The sequence below is a fragment of the Schistocerca gregaria genome, chromosome 3 (genome assembly GCF_023897955.1).
Source record: "Schistocerca gregaria isolate iqSchGreg1 chromosome 3, iqSchGreg1.2, whole genome shotgun sequence".
Taxonomy (NCBI): Eukaryota; Metazoa; Arthropoda; class Insecta; order Orthoptera; family Acrididae; genus Schistocerca; species Schistocerca gregaria.
The window spans coordinates 735,152,093-735,174,090 of record NC_064922.1 but is presented as its reverse complement, the minus strand read 5'-3'; the positions used below and the strand labels follow the sequence as shown (position 1 = coordinate 735,174,090).

The following is a 21,998-nucleotide window of genomic DNA, read 5'->3' as shown; positions in this document are numbered from 1 at the left end:
ATGAATGCCCTGTGATTTACAAATCCATCACACTTTCTCACAGGTAACATAATTCAGAAATTTATTTTGAAAGCAATGCTTTCCTAACCACTGTTCGCAATACTATCCAGAGACTGTTAGAAATAGGTTCGATTTACCAGCTGCCAAAGAGTGCCCAGGTCATCAGAGGGTACTCGAAAGACCATCAGAATTTCGTAAACTATACTAAAATGCATAATTCAGCTTGAGTGCAAATTGGCTTTTTCCAGATTCACACTGAAGTAGGTCCCATCTGATATTAAGCTTTTCAGTGTGGTTTTTGGGATGTAAATTTTCTTGGAGTACCAGTACTCTGCAATCTCATTTTTGGTTCTTTATTATGGCATAATGCCATATATGGCAGAAGATGATAATGTGCCCTTCAAATTCAGTGAACAGTTGGAACTAGGCAATACTGTAGAATGAAACACTTCATTTCAAATAAAATGACTGCCTCAGCAGAAAGATTAAGTTGTTGTTGTTGTGGTCTTCAGTCCTGAGACTGGTTTGATGCAGCTCTCCTTGCTACTCTATCTTGTGCAAGCTTCTTCATCTCCCAGTACCTACTGCAACCTACATCCTTCTGAATCTGCTTAGTGTAATCATCTCTTGGTCTCCCTCTACGATTTTTACCCTCCACACTGCCCACCAATACTAAATTGGTGATCCCTTTATGCCTCAGACATGTCCCACCAACCGATCCCTTCTTCTTGTCAAGTTGTGCCACAAACTTCTCTTCTCCCCAATCCTGTTCAATACTTCCTCATTAGTTATGTGATCTACCCATCTAATCTTCAGCATTCTTCTGTAGCACCACATTTCGAAAGCTTCTATTCTCTTCTTGTCCAAACTATTTATCATCCATGTTGCACTTCCATACATGGCTACACTCCATACAAATACTTTCAGAAACAACTTCCTGACACTTAAATCTATACTCGATGTTAACAAATTTCTCTTCTTCAGAAATGCTTTCCTTGCCATTGCCAGTCTACATTTTATATCCTCTCTACTTCGACCATCATCAGTTATTTTGCTCCCCAAATAGCAAAACACCTTTACTACTTTAAGTGTCTCATCTCCTAATCTAATTCCCTCAGCATCACCCGACTTAATTCGACTACATTCCATTATCCTCATTTTGCTTTTGTTGATGTTCATCTTATATCCTCCTTTCAAGACACTATCCAAACCGTTCAACTGCTCTTCCAAGTCCTTTGCTGTTTCTGAAAGAATTATGATGTCATCGACGAACCTCAACATTTTGATTTCTTCTCCATGGATTTTAATACCTATCCCAATTTTTTCTTTTGTTTCCTTCACTGCTTGCTCAATATACAGATTGAATAACATCGGGGAGAGGCTACAACCCTGTCTCACTCCCTTCCCAACCACTGCTTCCCTTTCATGTCCCTCAACTCTTATGACTGCTATCTGGTTTCTGTACAAATTGTAAATAGCCTTTCGCTCCCTGTATTTTACCCCTGCTACCTTCAGAATTTGAAAGAGAGTATTCCAGTCAACATTATCAAAAGCTTTCTCTAAGTCTACAAATGCTAGAAATGTAAGTTTGCCCTTCCTTAATCTAGCTTCTAAGATAAGCCGTAGGGTCAGTATTGCCTCACATGTTCCAACATTTCTGCGGAATCCAAATTGATCTTCCCTGAGGTTGGCTTCTACTAGTTTTTCCATTCGTCTGTAAAGAATTCACGTTAGTATTTTGCAGCTGTGACTTATTAAACTGATAGTTCGGTAATTTTCACATCTGTCAACACCTGCTTTCTTTGGGATTGGAATTATTATATTCTTCTTCAAGTCTGAGGGTATTTCGCCTGTCTCATACATCTTGCTCACCAGATGGTAGAGTTTTGTCAGGACTGGCTCTCCCAAGGCCATCAGTAGTTCCAACGGAATGTTGTCTACTCCGGGGCCTTGTTTTGACTCAGGTCTTTAAGTGCTCTGTCAAACTCTTCACGCAGTATCGTATCTCCCATTTCATCTTCATCTACATCCTCTTCCATTTCTATAATATTGTCCTCAAGTACCTCGGCCTTGTATAGACCCTCTATATACTCCTTCCACCTTTCTGCTTTCCCTTCTTTGCTTAGAACTGGGTTTCCATCTGAGCCCTTGATGTTCATACAAGTGGTTCTCTTATCTCCAAAGGTCTCTTTAATTTTCCTGTAGGCAGTATCTATCTTACCCCTAGTGAGATAAACCTCTACATCCTTACATTTGTCCTCTAGCCATCCCTGCTTAGCCATTTTGCACTTCCTGTCAATCTCATTTTTGAGACGTCTGTAATCCTTTTTGCCTGCTTCATTTACTGCATTTTTATATTTTCTCCTTGCATCAATTAAATTCAATATTTCTTCTGTTACCCAAGGATTTCTACTAGCCCTCGTCTTTTTATCTACTTGATCCTCTGCTGCCTTCACTACTTTAACCCTCAAAGCTCCCCATTCTTCTTCTACTGTATTTCTTTCCCTCATTCCTGTCAATTGCTCCCTTCTGTTCTCCCTGAAACTCTGTACAACCTCTGGTTCTTTTAGTTTATCCAGGTCCCATCTCCTTAAATTCCCACTTTTTTTGCAGTTTCTTTAGTTTTAATCTACAGGTCATAACCAATAGATTAATAAAGCCAAATTTCTTTAGCAAACTTGCAAAATTAACTTCACTGTTCTGCAAGGCGATTAATGCTTGACTGCTAAAAACTTGGAAACAAAATAAAATCAGAAAACTGAAAATAATAATATATTTTTGCTCTCCGTAATTATGTGAATGTATTTTAATTCACCTGATAGCTTCCGGCCACAGAAATCCGTTTTGTTTTCATTTGATGTGGAAGCTGTACACAAAGAGAAGCAGTGAAATCACTTAACATAAACACGGTTCACATGGAGGTTAACCCCCTCCCCACTACAACTCTGTGCAAGAGTTAATCTGGCAGCTAGGGCGCGGGAGAAAAATTTTTCTCGTTTGCATCTGGCCACTTGCTGCTACTACCAATACAGCTAACAGCCAAACTTCTAGTAGTGGGAAGCAGGAGAAGGTACTGCTTATACGCAAGTCAAATGTGCATGCACAACAGACTGCTGGCAATTGGTCAAATGAACCTAACATGAACAGTTGTGACATCATGCTCATAGCAAGCAGTTTATTGTTACGAAGATTTACAGTCTGCACCCTACGGCCTTTGACATATTTTTGCTATTTGCAGACACTTGTTCGTGCATGGTTTCTTGTTGTAAATTGCACATTTCCTTTGCCACTCAAGTTTTATTTTTTTACCTCTTGTTTATATTTTCTTTCTGGAGTATCATGATACAATAACATTCTTTGCTAGGGAATCAATTCTGCAGTCAAAATTACAAAAATTTAACTGAAAGCTAAAACAATGAAAAATTCCCAGAATTCCAAAAAATTCCCAGGTTTTTCCCAGTTTTCTCCTGGATGAAAAAAATCCCGGGTTTTTCCCAGATTTCCCAGTTGTCCCGGGTTGTAGACACCCTGTGGGAATAAAATTTGTGGTGAAAGGACTTCATAATCTGTTTTCCAGGTAACATTGCTATCCCCAGTGAATGTAAAGAAGCATTACAGGATTTGTTGAATGGAATGAGCAGCCTTATGTGTACAGATATAGACTGAGAATAAACCAAAGACAAAAGTAATAGAAATGCAAACAGCAAGAAGGTTAACATCATAATTCATGAGCACGAAGAAGATGAAATTAAGGAATTCAGTTACATAAGAAATAAAATAACACATGATGAAGTAAGCAAGGACATAAAAAGCAGATTAGCATAGGCAGGAAGGGCAGTCCTGGTTGAAAGAACTCTTCTAGTATCAAAAATAGACCTTAATTTGACGAAGAAACTGCTGAGAATGTACATTTGGAGCACAGCTTTGTATGGTAGTGAACAATGGACTGTGGTAAAACTGGAACGGAGGAAAATGAAAGCATTTGAGACACAATGCAACACATGAGTGTTGGAAGTTAGGTGGACTGATAAGGAAAGAAATGATGAAGTTCTTTGCAAAATCAAGGAAGAAAGGTACATATGGCAAACACTGACAAGAAGGAGGGACAGGGTGGTATGGCATATGCTGAGATATCAGGGAGCAACTTCCATGGCACTATAGGGAGCTGTAAAAAGTAAAAACTGTAGAGTAACACAGAGATTGGAATACACCCAAAGACTAATTGACAATGTAGGATGCAATGGCTAATCTGAGATGAAGAGAAATTCCTAGTGGGCTGGATTAAACCTGTCAGGAGACAAATAAATAAATAAGCAAAATTAAGCCATACAGTTGTAAAAACTTAAGGGGGCTGAACATATTATCACCCACAGTGATTACTTCAATGAATGACTGCTGAATATCTTTGTCAAGTCCATGCCCGCACCTGTCAATGTTAACCATAAAACAAAGCACTCGTTGTTATCTACCTTTAACTTCAACTATTCACTAATAACAATGCAGTGAACCAAATTTCAAAACATTGATCAACCCCAGAGAGCGCCACCATGTACTATCAAATGTATGATGTCATATAATCATTACATCATTAATCAAAGCTATGGTGTGCTACCATACATTTCAGATGACCTAAACTTAACAATTTTTATGTATATATGATCATATAGCTGTCTTGGTAGTCTATACTACTATGTAAAGACAGGTTGTTGAAATGTACTAGACCAATTTACTTCAAATTTTACATAATTCTCTAATAAATATTTGGGAAGACATAGGATATATTTTTGTTTGACATAAATAATATAGTATAGAGAGGAATAACATTGTAAGCAGAAACCTCAAAAAGTTCTTGACTGCTTTATTTAAAATCATTACCTGATACTGTAATAAAAATTCAGATGGACAGGATATAAATTTTTCAATATACAATAGACTCTTGACTATCCAGCTCATGACTACCTGGTTGCTACTCACTATATAGCGGAGATGCTGAGTTGCAATAGACACAACAGAAAGATTCACATAATTATAGCTTTCAGCCATTAAGGCATTTGTCAGCAATAGGCACACAAACACACACACACACATCTGCAGTCTCAGATAACTGAAACAATGTGAATCTTTTTGTTGTGCCTATTGCAACTCAGCATCTCCGCTATGTGGTGAGTAGCAACTTTCCTTCTCTAATATTGTTACATCCTGGATTTTCCATTGTTTGATTCATGACTACCTGACCTAGATACTATCAGGTCTACTTGAACTGGTTTACTTAATTGACATTATAGCAGTTTTCTCAATGATGAAATGAGAATTATCTTTTTGTAGGTACTGCACTTTTCCAAAGCTTTTGAAAGCAAGTGCCACCTACAATACCATGCGGCCTTTCAAAATGTATTGTGTGTCTTTTGTGCTTCTAGCACATCTAGAGTCACAATTATAAGGTACACACTATACTGTTAATATTTAATAAAGTAACAAACCACTCTTCAATAAACAAGCCCTTTTCCAATGCCCTCAAAGAACAATGAACAAACACAGACAGCAGTTCTGTTGCCAACCCTGTGTTCTTTATTTCTTCAGCTGTATATCAGACTTCAAAAGTGTGTGCATTGTCCAGTTGTTGTTTTGTGTGGCCCTTTATATTTAGAACCCAATATGGGTGACAAACAAAAAAAGACTTCTAGTGACTATGAATCAGAAACTATATTGCTGTAACGTGACTGGATTGTGGGGATGCCATCCAAAACTATTGCTTTGGGGTTAGGGGTGGGGAAAAAATACTGTTTGAGAGTGGAAGAAAAATTGAGCAGAAATTGGAAAGTTGTGTGTCCCATGCTGGTGGAGTGGAATAAAAGTAAGGAAGACAATGCCAAAAGTTAAGCATAAAAAAGTTGAGGAAGCTTTATTTTTTGGCATGAAGATTTAAGAGGAAAAGGTCTGTGTATTACTAAAGGTCTGTGTATTACTAAGCCAATATTGCACAAAAAAGCATTGCAGTTTCAGTGGCAAATAGAAGGAGAAGATTCAGAACTCACCACCAGTGATAGATGGCTGGCTCAGTGCCAAAAATCATTTGTTATTGGCTTAAGATGCTTTATCCATGGACAAAGAGGCGGTGCCACTGTTTGAAAGACTATGGTTCAAAATTAATTGATGAGGGTGAACAACTGTGGTTTAAGAAACTTCCTGGCAGATTAAAACTGTGTGCCCGACTGAGACTCAAACTCGGGACCTTTGCCTTTCACGGGCAAGTGCTCTACCATCTGAGCTACCGAAGCACGACTCATGCCCGGTACTCACAGCTTTACTTCTGCCAGTATCCGTCTCCTACCTTCCAAACTTTACAGAAGCTCTCCTGCAAACCTTGCAGAACTAGCACTCCTGAAAGAAAGGATATTGCGGAGACATGGCTTAGCCACAGCCTGGCGGATGTTTCCAGAATGAGATTTTCACTCTGCAGCGGAGTGTGCACTGATATGAAACTTCCTGGCAGATTAAAACTCTGTGCCCGGCCGAGACTCGAACTCGGGACCTTTGCCTTTCACGGGCAAGTGCTCTACCATCTGAGCTACCTAAGCACAACTCACGCCCGGTACTCATTCTCATTCTCATTCTGGAAACTGTGGTTTAAATTACCAGATGCTCCATAAAAATATGCTTGCTTCAAAAAAGGAAGCTGTAGCACCAAGATACAAGATAAATATGGTACAAGATCCCATATTGGCTTGCAGTAATGCAACTGGTCTCCAAAAGCTCAGGAATACATTACTGTGAAAATCACCAAAACTTGTAGCTTTCAAAAACCTGAAAAATTAGAAATCATTGCCCTCACATTACATTCATCAAAAGACAACATGGATAAATTCAGAAATCTGCAAAACATAGTTCCAAAATCAATTTGAATCAGCTGTAGAGAAACATCTTAAAGGTATCTCACAGTCAATTTTTACTCAGATGCAGGGTATTTAAAACATTACATAATTTTTTTCTCCAATATATATTCTTTCTCCTCATAGGTAATTTTAAACGAAAATTGTGTACACAGCAATGTGATCTTATGGTTTCTTCCTCAAAGTCAGTTTTAACAGAAAATAGGAAAGTTGTTTTTATGGCTGTTGTGATTACAGTACTACTATGCAATCTGAACTTTGCAATCCTACACATTCAGAGATTAAAAGGATGCAAAATACTGTCATTGAAACTACACTACTGGCCATTAAAATTGCTACACCATGAAGATGACGTGCTACACATGTGAAATTTAACGAACAGGAAGAAGATGCTGTGATATGCAAATGATTAGCTTTTCAGAGCATTCACACAAGGTTGGCGCGGGTAGCGACACCTACAACATGCTGACATGAGGAAAGTTTTTAATCGATTTCTCATACACAAACAGCAGTTGACCGGTGTTGTCTGGTGAAACATTGTTGTGATGCCTCATGTAAGGAGGAGAAATGTGTACCATCATATTTCCAACTTTGATAAAGGTCAGATTGTAGCATATTGCGATTGCTGTTTATCATATCGGGACATTGCTGCTCTCGTTGGTTGAGATCTAATGACTATTAGCAGAATATGGAATCAGTGGGTTCAGGAGGGTAATACGGAACACCGTGCTGGATCCCAATGGCCTCGTATCACTAGCAGTCAAGATGACAGGCATCTTATCCATATTGCTGCAACAGATAGTGCAGCCATGTCTCTACCCCTGAGTCAACAGATGGGGACGTTTGCAAGACAACAACCATCTGCACGAACAGTTCAACGATGTTTGCAGCAGCATGGACTATCAGCTCAGAGACCATGGCTGTGGTTATCCTTGACACTGCATCACAGACAGGAGTGCCTGTGATGGTGTACTCAATGCCGAACCTGGGTGCATGAATGCCAAAACGTCATTTTTTCGGATGAATCCAGGTTCTGTTTACAGCATCATGATGTTCGCATCTGTGTTTGGCAACATCGCAATGAACAAACATTGGAAGTGTGTATTCATCATCGCCGTACTGGTGTATCACCCATCGTGATGGTATGGGGTGCCATTAGTTACACGTCTCAGTCACCTCTTGTTCACATTGACGGCTCTTTGAACAGTGGACGTTACATTTGAGATGTGTTACGACCCATGGCTCTACCCTTCATTCGATCCCTGCGAAACCCTACATTTCAGCAGGATAATGCACGACCACATGTTGCAGGTTCTGTACGGGCCTTTCTGGACACAGAAAATGTTCGACTGATGCCCTGGCCAGCACATTCTCCAGATCTCTCACCAATTGAAAACGTCTGATTAATGGTGGCCAAGCAACTGGCTCGTCACAATACACCAGTTAGTACTCTTGGTGAACCGTGGAATCGTGTTGAAGCTGCATGGGCAGCTGTACCTGTACATGCCATCCAAGCTCTGTTTGACTCAATGACCAGGCATATCAAGGCCGTTATTATGGCCAGAGGTGGTTGTTCAGGGTACTGATTTCTCAAGATCTATGCACCGAAATTGCGTAAAAATGTAATCACATGCCAGTTCTAGTATAATATATTTGTCCAATGAATACCCATTTGTAATCTGCAATTCTTCTTGCTGTAGCAATTTTAATGGCCAATAGTGTACTACTATCATAGGTCCAGAAGCTGGAAAGGTTTTGCTCATACCCCATTTATCAGCAATTCCAACCAATTTACTTATTCATTTTTAGCAGTTTCAATTCCCAATACAGGTATCACTTGCAGTAACAGGCTCAAGGTCAGAGAGAGGGAGGAGAGAGATGGTCAGAGAGAAAAGGGGGAGGAAGAAAATGCGGGCAGAGAGGGGATAAAGGGGAGGTGAAAGAGGGAGAGGAAAGACAGAGATGGAGAGAGAAGAGGACCTGGTATTGTTGATTATTTGTAACTGAATGTGCAACTACAACAAGATTCATGACCAACATGGGTACTGACATCTGTTCGCTCTTCACACTGCCTACAGTAATGTACTACAGATGATAATTACCCATTCACTGCAAATGGGTCAGCTATAAAGACTTACGGTCATCATTTGCTGCATGTCCTCCTTGTGTTTGAAGAACAGAAGTAGGCATAGCAGGTCTTAAAGGCCCTCAATTCTTAACAGGTTGCTGAGTTGCTTAGCCTCCAGTTGTGGCAAAAAGTTGACCAAACTGTGCTTAATAGCATTGTATCTGACCGTGAGTGGTTATTGGTGACACTAGAATATTTTGTGACTGTGTGTACCTGTACGTATTAAGAGGAGAAATTATGTAGCTATCTTTTGTTTCATCTTCTGTCATTCATGCAAGGAAAAATTCACTTTCTAATTTTGTGAACCATAGTATGAGATTTTCTTGCTGACAGAGTGGTGGTTTCATAGCTATAGGAGTGATTGGGAGGTATCACCCAGAGATTTCGGTGTCACGCTAAAGACGGCAGCACAAACTGATACCACAGATATTATCCAGGGCTTGCTGCAATCTGCAACAACCAGTGGAAGGACCTTCTGAAGACTATGCCTTGCTCTCAGCATAGCAGCACCCTCACACTGAAGTCAGTATAGTGCTGAACATGTAAGAGATCAGCCCAGTTCAAGACATCACCTACGGCAGCCAACATCATCATGTAGGACAGTGACAGTTAAAGTTCCTGATGAAATGTAGTTATATAAATGTTGCATTCTGTACTGCATGAGAACAGTTTGTTAATATGTGCATCAAGTGATTCTTTCATAGTCAATGACATTTGTACTAAATTATGAAGCTATCCTGTGGCAAAGTACTGTGGCAAAGCATAATATGAGATTTTCTTTCTGAAAGAGTGGTGGTTTCATAGCTATAGGAGTGATTACGTTGTATTGTCCAGAGATTGCAGTGTCACATGAAACGTAAAAGTTTAATCAAAACTAATTTAAACACACAAATTTTAACCATAAACAGTAGTTTCTGACATACAGGTGTATGGAAATATGTACTGGTGAAAAAGTTACGAGGAAAGTAATTACAGAATCTTAATTACACTAATGTGTAGAAGTCTGTTAATTGGTAGGAACATTTTATATGACATGAATCTTCTGTAATTAGTAAATATAGCAAGTGTATTGTTAACATTTGATATCTAAGCATTTATATACGCTACAACTTATATAGAGATTAGAATTCACTCGTGTTTGATATATAAGAATTTAGGTAATCATTAAAACATGTCATTTGTTTTAAGATGATAGTTTTAATTGTTAATTAATGAAATAATTATTTAAAATAATGCTGAGGATCATTAGGAATTGTTAAGAAAGTATAAATAGTTACACCCATGTTGCAAAGGGAGTCAGTCTGGATTTGGTTTTTGAGCAGTGAGTATGTAGCTGCTCCTTTTGTATTGTAATTATTGTTTGCGTTTGTAATAATACTTCAATTTTGTTTTGGAATTATAATGAAAATTATGAAACTTAACACAAGCTTAAACTAAATTAACTCTCCAGTAGTTAATTTACAGTGACCGTAAATGTACTCAGAACGACGACTGCAGCAGATCATGGGTAACTATGAACAACCCCATTATTACGAGTCATTAAAGACAAGTTATACACACCAAAGATGGCAACATGAATTGATAACACAGACATTATCAAGGGCTTGCTGCAATCTGCAACAACCAATGGAAGAACATCCTGAAGACTACACCTTGCTCTCAGTGTAGCAGCACCCTCACAACGAGGTCAGTATAGTGTTGAGAATGTAAAAACTCAACCCAGTTCAAGGCATCACCTACGGCAGCCACAATCATCGCTTAGGACAGTGCAGTTAAAGTTTCTGATGAAATGTACTCATGTAAATTTTGCATTCTGTACTGCGAGAGAACAGTTTGTTAATCTGTGCATCAAGTGATGCTTTCAAAGTCAATGACATTTATAGTAAATTATCAAGCAATCCTGTGGCAAAGTACTGTGTCAACGTTAAGTAAATATTTTATTAATTTATGTAATAAAGTGAATTAATATTTCATGTGTTCTAGTTTGATGTGCCTTATCCCTGAGCAATAAAAGAACCCACAGTTATGGCCAGGTGAAAGTAGTTTCTTCAAGTCATAGGAATTGACAACAATGATTGGAACTTAATATGCTCCATCAGCGTGCCTGCATATGAGCTGTGCATGTTTTTCTTTCTGTCCCTATTACATTCTATTGTATTTGTGTAGCCTACTAATATTTTATCATGTCTGAGCCCCCACAGAAAATGTCTCTAACCAAAATTACACAGTTTCAGGTGCAGCATATTGAACACTTGCTGTTCACAGTTAGCCTGTTGATATCAATATGCAATGAACAAACAGCACTGTCACCAGTAGCTGCTCCAAAATTTCACCCATAACAGAGTGAGGACAAAGAATAGTTGGTCTACAGACCGCAAGTAGAGGCACACTTTGCTGCCTACAAAATAACAGTTGTAGAATGCAGAACTTACTTTTTGTCCACTGTTGGCCCCAATGTGTACAAACTCTGTGTTAAACAGTGCATTGAAACTTCTTGAGAAAGTCACACATGGCACCCTTGTGAGCTTGTTAGATGACTATTTTGACATTAAAGGCCATGTAGCAGCTGCTAGGTTTAAATTTTTTTTTGTCCAAAGAAGCAGTCTGCTCAGACAGTCACACAGTGCATAGTAGAACTCGGAGCTCTCACCAGACATTGCAAGTTTAAGAGTTTATGTGGCATTAACAATGTGAAGTAATTGTAAGTGATGCTATTATGCAGAATCTATCCAACGAATACATTCACACTGCAACTCTAAAACTGTCAGGCACTGATTTAAAACCAGTACTAGCTGTTGTGGAATCTCAAACAACTGTGGGCTCAACAGAGATTGATTTTGAGGCTCATTGTATTTCTTTTGTTCATAGTGCACCAGATACTCAGCACCATGTACATCATAGTGTTCAAGTAATTAAGAACAGTGTTCAGACAAACAGTAGGAACAGTAGAAGTAAAAACTTTCAGTCTTTGCCTGTGTTTTTCGAGACACAATTGTAAGTATTGTTCATGCCATAACATTAGTTGCTTTCCATGTGGACATGAAGGCCACAATGATACTGTAAGTTTACATCACAAGCAGGGCAAAGGTGATAGTCACCACTGTGCTAGTGCCTTGCGGGCACAGCTTCACTGTCAACAATTGTTCACTGTGCAGGTGATGTCACTCATTCAGGCACAAGCTGAACCAAATATTTCTGCACTGCAGAATTTTTTCAGTGCTATAGACAGGCAGGCAAACAAGCTTTTTGTGGAATGCAAGACAAGGAAGTTGCAATTGGACATAGGTGCTATTGTTTCCTGATAAATGAAGATACTTATGCCAGAATCAGTAGCCCTCTGCTACAGCAGACTACTTCTAAGTTGTTTGCCCATGGTTGACAAGAAATTCCAGTCCTTGATGTGTGTATTTTTCCAGCAACTTTCCAGGGAGTGACAAAGTGTGTATCGTTTCATGTACTCAGTTCTAAAAACAGTATAAACATATTTTGCTTATAGTTATTTTATTTGTTCAGCTTGTGCATTCAGAACAATGTGTTACTAATCTGTACAGCATTTCAATAATAAGAAATCTGTTGTAGCACAACAAGAGCAACTAATATTTTATAATTTATAATGTTATTACCTGTAACAGTAACAATTAAGGAACCTGAATAGGTGTCAGTTGAGTTTCTTGCCATAAGAGTCCAATTTCCACTTTGTTCTTTTTGCAGTTGAGTTGCTCTCACTCCACATTCACCTATTACAAGCAAGTAGAAAAATTAGTTGCCTTATGAAAAAAATAAGTACCATATATCATAATATACTTACTTTTAATAACTGTTTGCTAGCACTATGACATCTAGTATTTTCACAAAGACTTTTTTAAAGTATCTGAGGAACTATAATGTTTCTTTCCTAACTCAGTTCAATGTCAATATGAATTCCTTGAACTTTGATACATTTATTTTCTATATTCTTAGATAAACCTAAAAATAAGTGCCATGCTAGGTTTCAATTAAAAACAAGGTTTTTTTTTCTTTAATGCAAAGTTAAGTGTTTTCCCTGTATTCTTGTCAAGAATTTCAAAGTTACAATGCAAAGCAGTTGAAGTTTAAGCAGCAGCATAGTAGATAACAGACTGTAACACACAATGGAGCATTGACAGCCACATTGAAACAGAAGCAGGTAATGGCAGAGCCCTGTGGAAGACCAGCATTCACTTTTACTTAGGAGGGGATGTCTGTTTCTCACTAAGACAAACAGGGTTCAGTTTTTAGGAGGAGGAAATTACTGCTAATGTAGATTTGTGTACACCATAAAATTACAATATGTTGAAAGGAATGTAGTAAATCTACTTGAATCATATAATAAAGTGCTACCATCTTCTAATTTTCAAAATCTGTTAAAATAGGATCACTGATTTTCAGAACAGGTTCTAAAGTATTTTAACCTGGTCAAAAGCCAAACTGAGTGTTGCAAAGGTCACGATCATCTTTCCAGTTTTCTTCAAAATTATTTCTTAATTGCATTTCATGAGTGATTCAAATATTTATTAAAGTACTAACATGACGGATACTGACCAGTAGCCCTGGGGGCATTGTTTGTCACCCTTTTTGAATACTGGGACAATTTTTGAGATTTTGAGTAAATCCAGAAAAACTTCATGCTCTTGACATTTATTAAAAATTGAATGGCCTACTTAATAAGTGAATTGTTCTTTTAATATATAATTAGACATTCATTGCACTCCATACTTTCGGAATGATCATACCTAACATGCTCACTGCCACGTGATTGTTGGTGGACACACACGAGGTTCACACCTGATGACACGTGCCCACCTGTGGCAACATGCTTCACCAACTTTAGTATACTATGCAGTGCAGTACTGTGCATTTATTTGTATTTCTTGATTGAGCTGACACCACTGTATAAGAAATCAGGTACAATATCTTGATCAACACTTTGAAAAAGGTTTCTTGCAACTTTACATGCCACCCAAAGATATACTGTGCTTTACACAGTAGAGCATGTGGCCACTGCTGGCTGTACAGGATTCAACAGGTTAGTAATGTGGTAAATGGAACACAAAAATGAATGAGTGAATGAATGAATAATTATACAAGCAATGAACAGACAATGTTCTCTTTGGTTACAACAAGAAACGGTACTTAAAACCTGACACAATGTATATGTAAATGGAACACAAAAAATGAATGAGTGAATGAATGAATAATTATACAAGCAATGAACAGACAATGTTCTCTTTGGTTACAACAAGAAACAGTACTTAAAACCTGACACAATGTATATACTCATTTTTTGTGAGCAGTAACCATACCTTTCTTGTCACTTATCTCTCATATTATCCTTTATGGGATGGAGGTTATCCCACAAACATCCCATAAAGGATAAAATGAGGAATAAGTAACAAGAAACTTACAGTATGTGGGAAAAGATATGGTTGTAACTTTTTTAATAACAGGATTTTGAGTTATCTCTGGCACATTCCAAGCAACAGAAAATACAGATTTGGTGTTAAATCAGATAATTACCAGAAAGAATGGCTAAGGTTCTATAAAATTTAATTTTTAAGGAGTTCAAACATCAGAAGAGACAGTCATTGTGGCTTTTTATCAATGTGTTCATTACACGAACAAGCAATAAGCTAAAGTTACTTGTTCACACTGTGACTAATGAATTTCATGTATAATTTTAAGAGAATGTGAAACAATATTAGATCCAATTTTATACTGTGCCACTCATTTACAATTTATGATAATAATATATGTTATAACACTGTATTTTTAAACACTGTGGTAGTTCTTTGCCAAGCTTATGCTACACATACATAGCTCTAGGCACACAGTGTTCCAAAACACATAATGATATTCAGTACATACTGATTTACAGAATATAATACAGGGTGTCCCAGAAATGTTGTGGCAAACTTCAAGGGGTTGTAGAGAGTGTCTTGAGAAACAAATCAAGGATAGGAACCCTTGTCTGGAAACATCATCACTCTAAAATACCTACTGTTTTGCATTATACAGGAGAAAAATAAACTGCAGCTGGAAACCCATGGTTGAAACCATCATCTACCATGGCAACAGAGCTTTCCATTTCTATGAGACAAGGCCTTTCTGTGCAGGAGCTCTCCATCTTCTTCATGGTGATCGAGTAATCAGTTGTGATCACTGAATAACAAACAACATTGTGAGGTATTCTACCTATGGTCTGTCAGCTTACAAAGTCACATTTGCTACTGAAAGGGTGGCCTCGTAGCAGGCACCGGTGCTTATAACATCAACACACTACAATGCTGTTGGATGATGTCTAGACACAGGTTCCTATCCTCAATATGTTACTTAAGACATCCTCTGTGACTCCTCAAAATTTGTCACTTCTGGGACACCTTGTATTATATTCTGTAGATCCTATGTACTGAATATCATTATGTGCTTTGAAACATTGTGTGACAAGAGGACCAGAGATAGTGATCAGATGTGTGTGAGATGTGCCTGTTTCTATGAGTTTTCTTTCTTTTCTCAAGAAGGCTTTGGCTGAAAGCTTAGTGTAATAGTCTTTCATTGTGCATGTCTGTAACTCAATGTGTCATCTTCACAGTGAGTAGCAATCTATCCTTTTCATAATTGTTGATATTCAAACCTAGACTTTCCATTATTTGTTTTATATATAGCTATGTGTAGGTGTATAGTGGTCTTTAGCTTGTAGCACATAATTACTTGTCTCATGTTACAAGCACATACTTTATAAAATGTAATTTACAGCTACTTTATAAAGTGTAATTTACAGGAACATGTGATGGTATTAGGAGTACCAATTTGTTCAATCTAGGTTTCGCTTTGCAGGTATTAGGCTGTTCATTTATTGTCATAATGCAGTATCTGTCTGCTCATTTTGTAATTTTCATGACTATCAGTCACTTCACGACTATCAGTCACTTACATTTTAGGTAAAAAAGTTTTCAAGGCACAGATGCATACAAATGTCATATATAAGCATTTTTTCATTTGTTTTGTAGTTCTGTTAAAAAAATGTAAACAAAAAATATTTTGATTTGTTTTCTAATGTAACATTTTAAATAATGGTAGAAAAATTGAAAAGTTTCAATAAAATAATTGTGTTAAAATCAAATATGTTATTGTATACAAAAATAATTGAAGGTTCATTCATCATGTCTCTGCAGTAAAATCTTATCTTACTGGTTTTATTTAATGTGGGATGAGCCCTGAGAAAAGATAATTGTTTGCTATTACTATGGTTTTCATGTCATCTTGGGTGGTCACATATCATTTGTGCAACACAAATTGTGAAGTCAAAAGTTGAGTCAGTTGCAAGAACTGTTATGAAAAGTGATTGAACCATGATGTGGCTGCAAGAGATGTATTTGCAAGAACAGAAGTAAATGTTGTATTTATTGTGAATTCAGCAAGAAATTGTGCTGATTATTTAAACCTCGAATATGTGCTAGGCATTGGGTGTGTGAATTTAGTGAAACAACTGAGATACCTGAAGAAGCTGTGCAATAACAACTGATTACAACTATCACCAGTAACGAGATAAACCAGGTAAGTGAAAGTTTAACTGCACTGACTGTCATCAATCAGTTTTTTACAATGTGCAAAATATCTATTTAGTGCAAGACTTTGCCCATCTGTTAATGTATCAAGCTTAAATGAGAGCAAGTTAAGTTAAAGCCATTAAAATCAGTCGCAGGGTTTGCATCTGTAAATAACACTTCATTTAAAGTATGTATGAAGACGCAATAGAAACAAGACACAAAATAATTATAAATGTAAGGATAAGAAATGAATAATGGTGAATACTGCAGCAGTTTTCACAAAAATAATTACAAATGTCCTCTTTCTTCATTCTGTTATATTTCTAGGCATAATTTATCAGTAGTATTATTTGTCATAGAGCCACTCATTGCTGGCAATTTGTTCTGTCTCTCACATAATATATCTACATATATTTTTACAGGATCTGCCATAATCATTTTGCTAAAACCATATAGCACACACATCATTTCTAAGATAATAAAGTGAAAAGCAACACAAAAGTATCCTATTTTAATCAAATATTTCTGAGTAAATGATGAACTTACCAGATTCTAAGCCATCACCAAAATATTCATATCCTCCAGTTTTTTCTATTTGCTCTGCTTCTAACAGAGGAATTACATTTCCTGTCACATTAACCAAACATCCTTGCAGATTAACAATTGGATCCACAATTTTTAAATAAAAATCCTGTCCTGCAGCATATTTTACTGGATAGGTTGGAAACACTGTAACCTTGGCTGAAATTGCACCTGTGATAATTACAAGAAAATCACAGTACTTCATTATTACAAACCACACTAGTGTAGTTCAATAATTATAAAATGATGCTAATTACAAATGAAAACAAAAATAGCTCCACAAATAAAACCAATTTTTCTGTCTATAATGAACTGAAATAGCAAGTCCTCATGAAAAAAAAATACGGATAAACAAACTATACATGGCCAACATGGATAGATCATCAACAGACTGAATTTTCAGCTTTGGAACTATAAACTGTTTCCTACAGAGAAATGAAAGAAAAGAATTAAATTGCAGGGAATGCTTTCTCTAGTGGGATGTGGTTACTTACAAGAATTGCTGTGAGCTGTGTCTACAATGTCTAACATGTCAACTGTTGTTCATATGGAGAAAAATTCTTCTGATAAGAAATAAAAGTTTTGACTTGGTCTTTTTTATACTCTCTCAAATTCTTCTCCCGGTATCATATCTCCCATCTAATCTTCATTCACTTCCTTCTCTGACTTCAAATTCAGTTCTTCTATGTAGCCCTTGTACATATTTCTTTCACCTTTCAACCCTACCTTCTTTGTTTAATACTTGTTTGCCATTCGAACTCATGGTATTCATACAGCTGCTTCTATTTTCTCAAAAAATTAATTAATTTTCCTTTAGGTGGCATCTAACAGGAAAGCTATAAATACCTCTTCAAATTTGCATATGTCCTCTGGCCAAACCTGCGTAGCCATTTTGCACTGTCTATCAGTCTCATTAGCCTGTATTCCCTTCTGCTTGCTTCATTTGCTTCATTTATATATTTTCTCCTTTTGTCAACTAAATTTAATATCTCATGTGTTATCTAAAGTTGTCAACTGTGGCTTGTCTGTACCTATTGATCCTTTCCTGCCTCCATTGTCTCATCTCTCAAACAACCTATTTACCATCTACTGCTAAAATGCTAAATTTTTGAAAAGCATTTGACTCAGTACAACATTTACAATTATTATCAAAAGTGTGATCATTGGGGTATCAAGGAAAATTTGTGACTGGATTGAGGATTTTTTTGTCAGGGAGGACACAAAATGTTATCTTAGATGGAGCATTAGTGGAAGACATAGAAGTAACTTCAGATGTGCCCCAGGGAAGTATTGAGGCTCTTGCTGTTTATGTTGTATGTGAATGACCTTGTGGGCAATATTAATAGTAACCTCAGACTGTTTTGCTGATGAGGCTGTGTGAAGGAAACTGCATAAACATGCAGTCACATCTTGATACGGTTTCAAAGTAGTGCAAGGCTTCGCAACTTCCTGAAAAAGTTCAGAAATGTAAAATTGTGCACTTCTCAAAATGGAAAAATGTAGTACCCTATGACTACAGCATCAATGAGTCACAACTGTAATTAGTCAGCTGATATAAATACCTGTGTGTAATAAGTTGCAGGGATATGAAATGATCATATAAGCTCAGTCATAGGTAAAGTAGGTGGCACACTTTAGTTCATGGGTAGAATACTAGGGAAAATATTATCAGTCTACGAAGGAGATTGCTTAAAAATCACTTGTGCAGCCCACACTAAATAGGTCTAACAGTGGATATTGAATTTATACAGAAGAGGGCAGTATGGATGGTCAGGGTTTGTTTTACCTGTGGCAGAATGTCGCAGAGATGCTGAAGAAACTGAACTGATAGATACTTGAAAAGGCAAACAATCCCAAGAAAGTCTACTTGCAGAGTTTCAAGGACAAGCTTTAAATGATGAATCTAGAAATATACTATAACCCTCTTCACATTACTGCTGTGGAGATCGTGAGGACAGGATTAGATTAATTACAGTGTGCACGGAGACATTTGAAGTCACTCCACATATGAATGGACCTGGAAAAAGCCCTAATAATGTATACAATGGGAAATACACTTTGCCATACACTTCACAATGGTTTGTGGAGTATGGATGTAGATTGCATTGCTGCACCCTGCTGTTTAATACTACCTTTAAAATTCTCACTAATGTCTAGTCCTTTCAATCCATGTCCCATCTCCTTAATTTACTACTTCAATGTTATTTTTTCTGATTTAATCTGCAGTTCATAACCAATAATTATTGTCAGGATCCACATCTGCCCATGGAAATGTTTTGAAGTTCAAAATTTGGTTTTGAAACCTCTGTCTTACATTATACACTGAAGTGCCAAGGAAACTGGTATTGGCATGCTTACTCAATTTCAGAGATAAGTAAACAGGCAGAATATGGCGCTGCAGCTGGCAACATCTATATAAGACAACAAGTGTCTGGTTAAGTTGTCAGATCTGTTATTGCTGCTACAATGGCAGGATATCAAGATTTAGATGAGTCTGAACATGGTGTTTTAGTCAGCGCACAAGTGACGGAGCACAGCATCTCTGAAGTAGCGATGAATTGGGGATTTTCCCATACAACCATTTCACGAGTGTACCGTGAACATCAGGAATCCAGTAAAACATCTAATCTCTGACATCACTGCAACTGGAAAAAGATCCTGCAAAAACAGGACCAATGATGACTGAAGACAATCATTCAATGTGACAGAAGTGCAATCCTTCTGTAAATTGCTGCAGGTTTCAATGCTCGGCCGTCAAGAAGTGTCAGCATGTGAACCATTCAATGAAGCATCACTGATATGGGCTTTCGGAGCCAAAGGCCCACTCATGCATCCTTGATGACAGCATGACTCAAAGCTTTACGCCGCACCAGAGACCATCAACACCAACATTGGGCTGTTCATGACTGGAAACATGTTGCCTGGTCAGACGAGTCCCATTTCAAATTGTATCAAGTCGTTGGATGTGTATGGGTATGAAGACAATCTCATGAATCCATGGACCCAACATGTCAGCAGGGTACTGTTCAAGCTGGTGAGGCTCTGTAATGGTGTAGGGTGTGTGCTGGTTGTAGTGATATGGGACCATGATATGTCTAGATACGACTCTTACATGTGACACATATGTAAGCATCCTGTTTCCATCCATCCATTCATGTCCATTGTGCTTTCTGATGGACTTGTGAAATTCCAGCAGGACAGTGCAACACCCCACACAGCCAGAATTGCTACAGCGTGGCTCCAGGAACACTATTCTGAGTTTAAACACTCCCCAGACATGAACATTATTGAGTATATCTGGGATGCCTTGCAATGTGCCATTCGGAAGAGGTATCCACACCCTCGCACTCTTACAGATTAATGGACTGCCCTACAGGATTCACAGTGTCAGTTCCCTCCAGCACTACTTCAGACATTAGTTGAGTCCACGCCATGTCTTGTTGTGACACTTCCGCGTTCTCGTGGGGACCCTACACGATATTAGGCAGTCATACCAGTTTCTTTGGCTCTTTAGTTTTAATCCATCTTAAACGTTCTATGGCTTACATATCTCTTCCATGTACACAACTTTGTTTCATGATTCTTAAACCAAATTTTAGTAATGGCTAAATTATGTTCTGTGTAAGATTATGCCAGATGCCCACAATCTGTGTTCTTCTACAATTTTACCCTATTTTCTTTTTCCTACTGTTGATTCATTTCCCAATAGAAGTACATTTTCATCTCCCTTAGTTACCTGAATAATTTTTTTTTTTTATCTCGTCACACAGTCTTTCAATCTCTTCATCATCTGCAGAGCTAGCTGGTGTTTACACTTGTACTACTGTGAATAAACATCGGGGCATTACCTGTGTGTGTTTTTATCCCACTTTGATACTACTGTGGTGGGTGTTGGCTTTGTTTCCATGTTCTCTATCATAATGCATTCACGATGCTGTTCATAGTAGCTTACTGACATCCCAATTAGCTTATTCATTATTAGATCTGCATCACCTTTTTTTGATCTGGTATTTATAATCCAATACTCATCTGACCAAAAGTCTTGTTCTTCCTGTCACAGCAATTTTCACTATATCTTACTTCAGTCTATTCATTTCCCTTTTTAAGTTCCATAGACCACCTACACAATTAATGAATATAACATCCCACTCTCCTACCCACGGAACCACACACACACACACACACACACACACACACACACACAAATGCAACTCACACACACACATGACCACAGTCTATGGCAATTGAAGCCAGACCACGAGCAGCAGCAGAATATGATGGAAGAGGCAACTGGTGGGGGTGAGGTATGGCAAAGTGGTGCTGGAGAGCATGCAGGGACAAGATGGAGAGAGGATAGGGCAGCTAGGTGCACTCATGTGGCTAAATGGAGGTCAGGGTAGAGAAGGGGGGGTTAGTGGAAAAGGAGAGAAGTAAAAAGAGTTGGTGCATTGGTAGAGTAGATGGCTGTGTAGTGCTGGAGCAGGAACAAGGTATGGGCTAGATGGTGAGGGTATGGGCTAGGTGGTGAGGACAGTGACTAATAAAGGATGAGGCCAGGAGGGTTACAAGAGCTTAGGATATGTTGCAGGGAGAGTTCCCACCTGCATAATTCAGAAAGCTTGTGTTGGTGGGAAGGGTCCATATGGCACATTGTGTGAAGCAGTCATTGAACTGAAGAATGTCATGTTGGGCAGTGTGCTCAGCAACAGGGTGGTCCAGTTTTTCTTGGCCACAGTTTGTTGTTGGCCATTCATGGGGAGAGACAACTTGTTGGTTGTCATGCCCACATAGAATGCAGCACAGTGGTTGCAGTTTAGCTTGTAGATCACATGA

At 38.0% G+C, this 21,998-nt stretch overlaps 1 protein-coding gene across 1 annotated transcript in view; it reads right to left on the bottom strand.

Annotated features, from left to right (window-relative positions):
- The window catches only part of LOC126353785 (uncharacterized), a 255,057-nt gene that overhangs the window by 178,276 nt on the left and 54,783 nt on the right, over positions 1-21,998 (bottom strand). Inside the window, exons 2-3 of the mRNA XM_050002874.1 lie at positions 17,130-17,336; positions 12,642-12,755 (exon numbers count right to left, since the gene is read on the bottom strand). Of these exons, the coding sequence (XP_049858831.1) occupies positions 12,642-12,755; positions 17,130-17,336 (321 nt within the window). The remainder of the gene's footprint in view (positions 1-12,641; positions 12,756-17,129; positions 17,337-21,998) is intronic.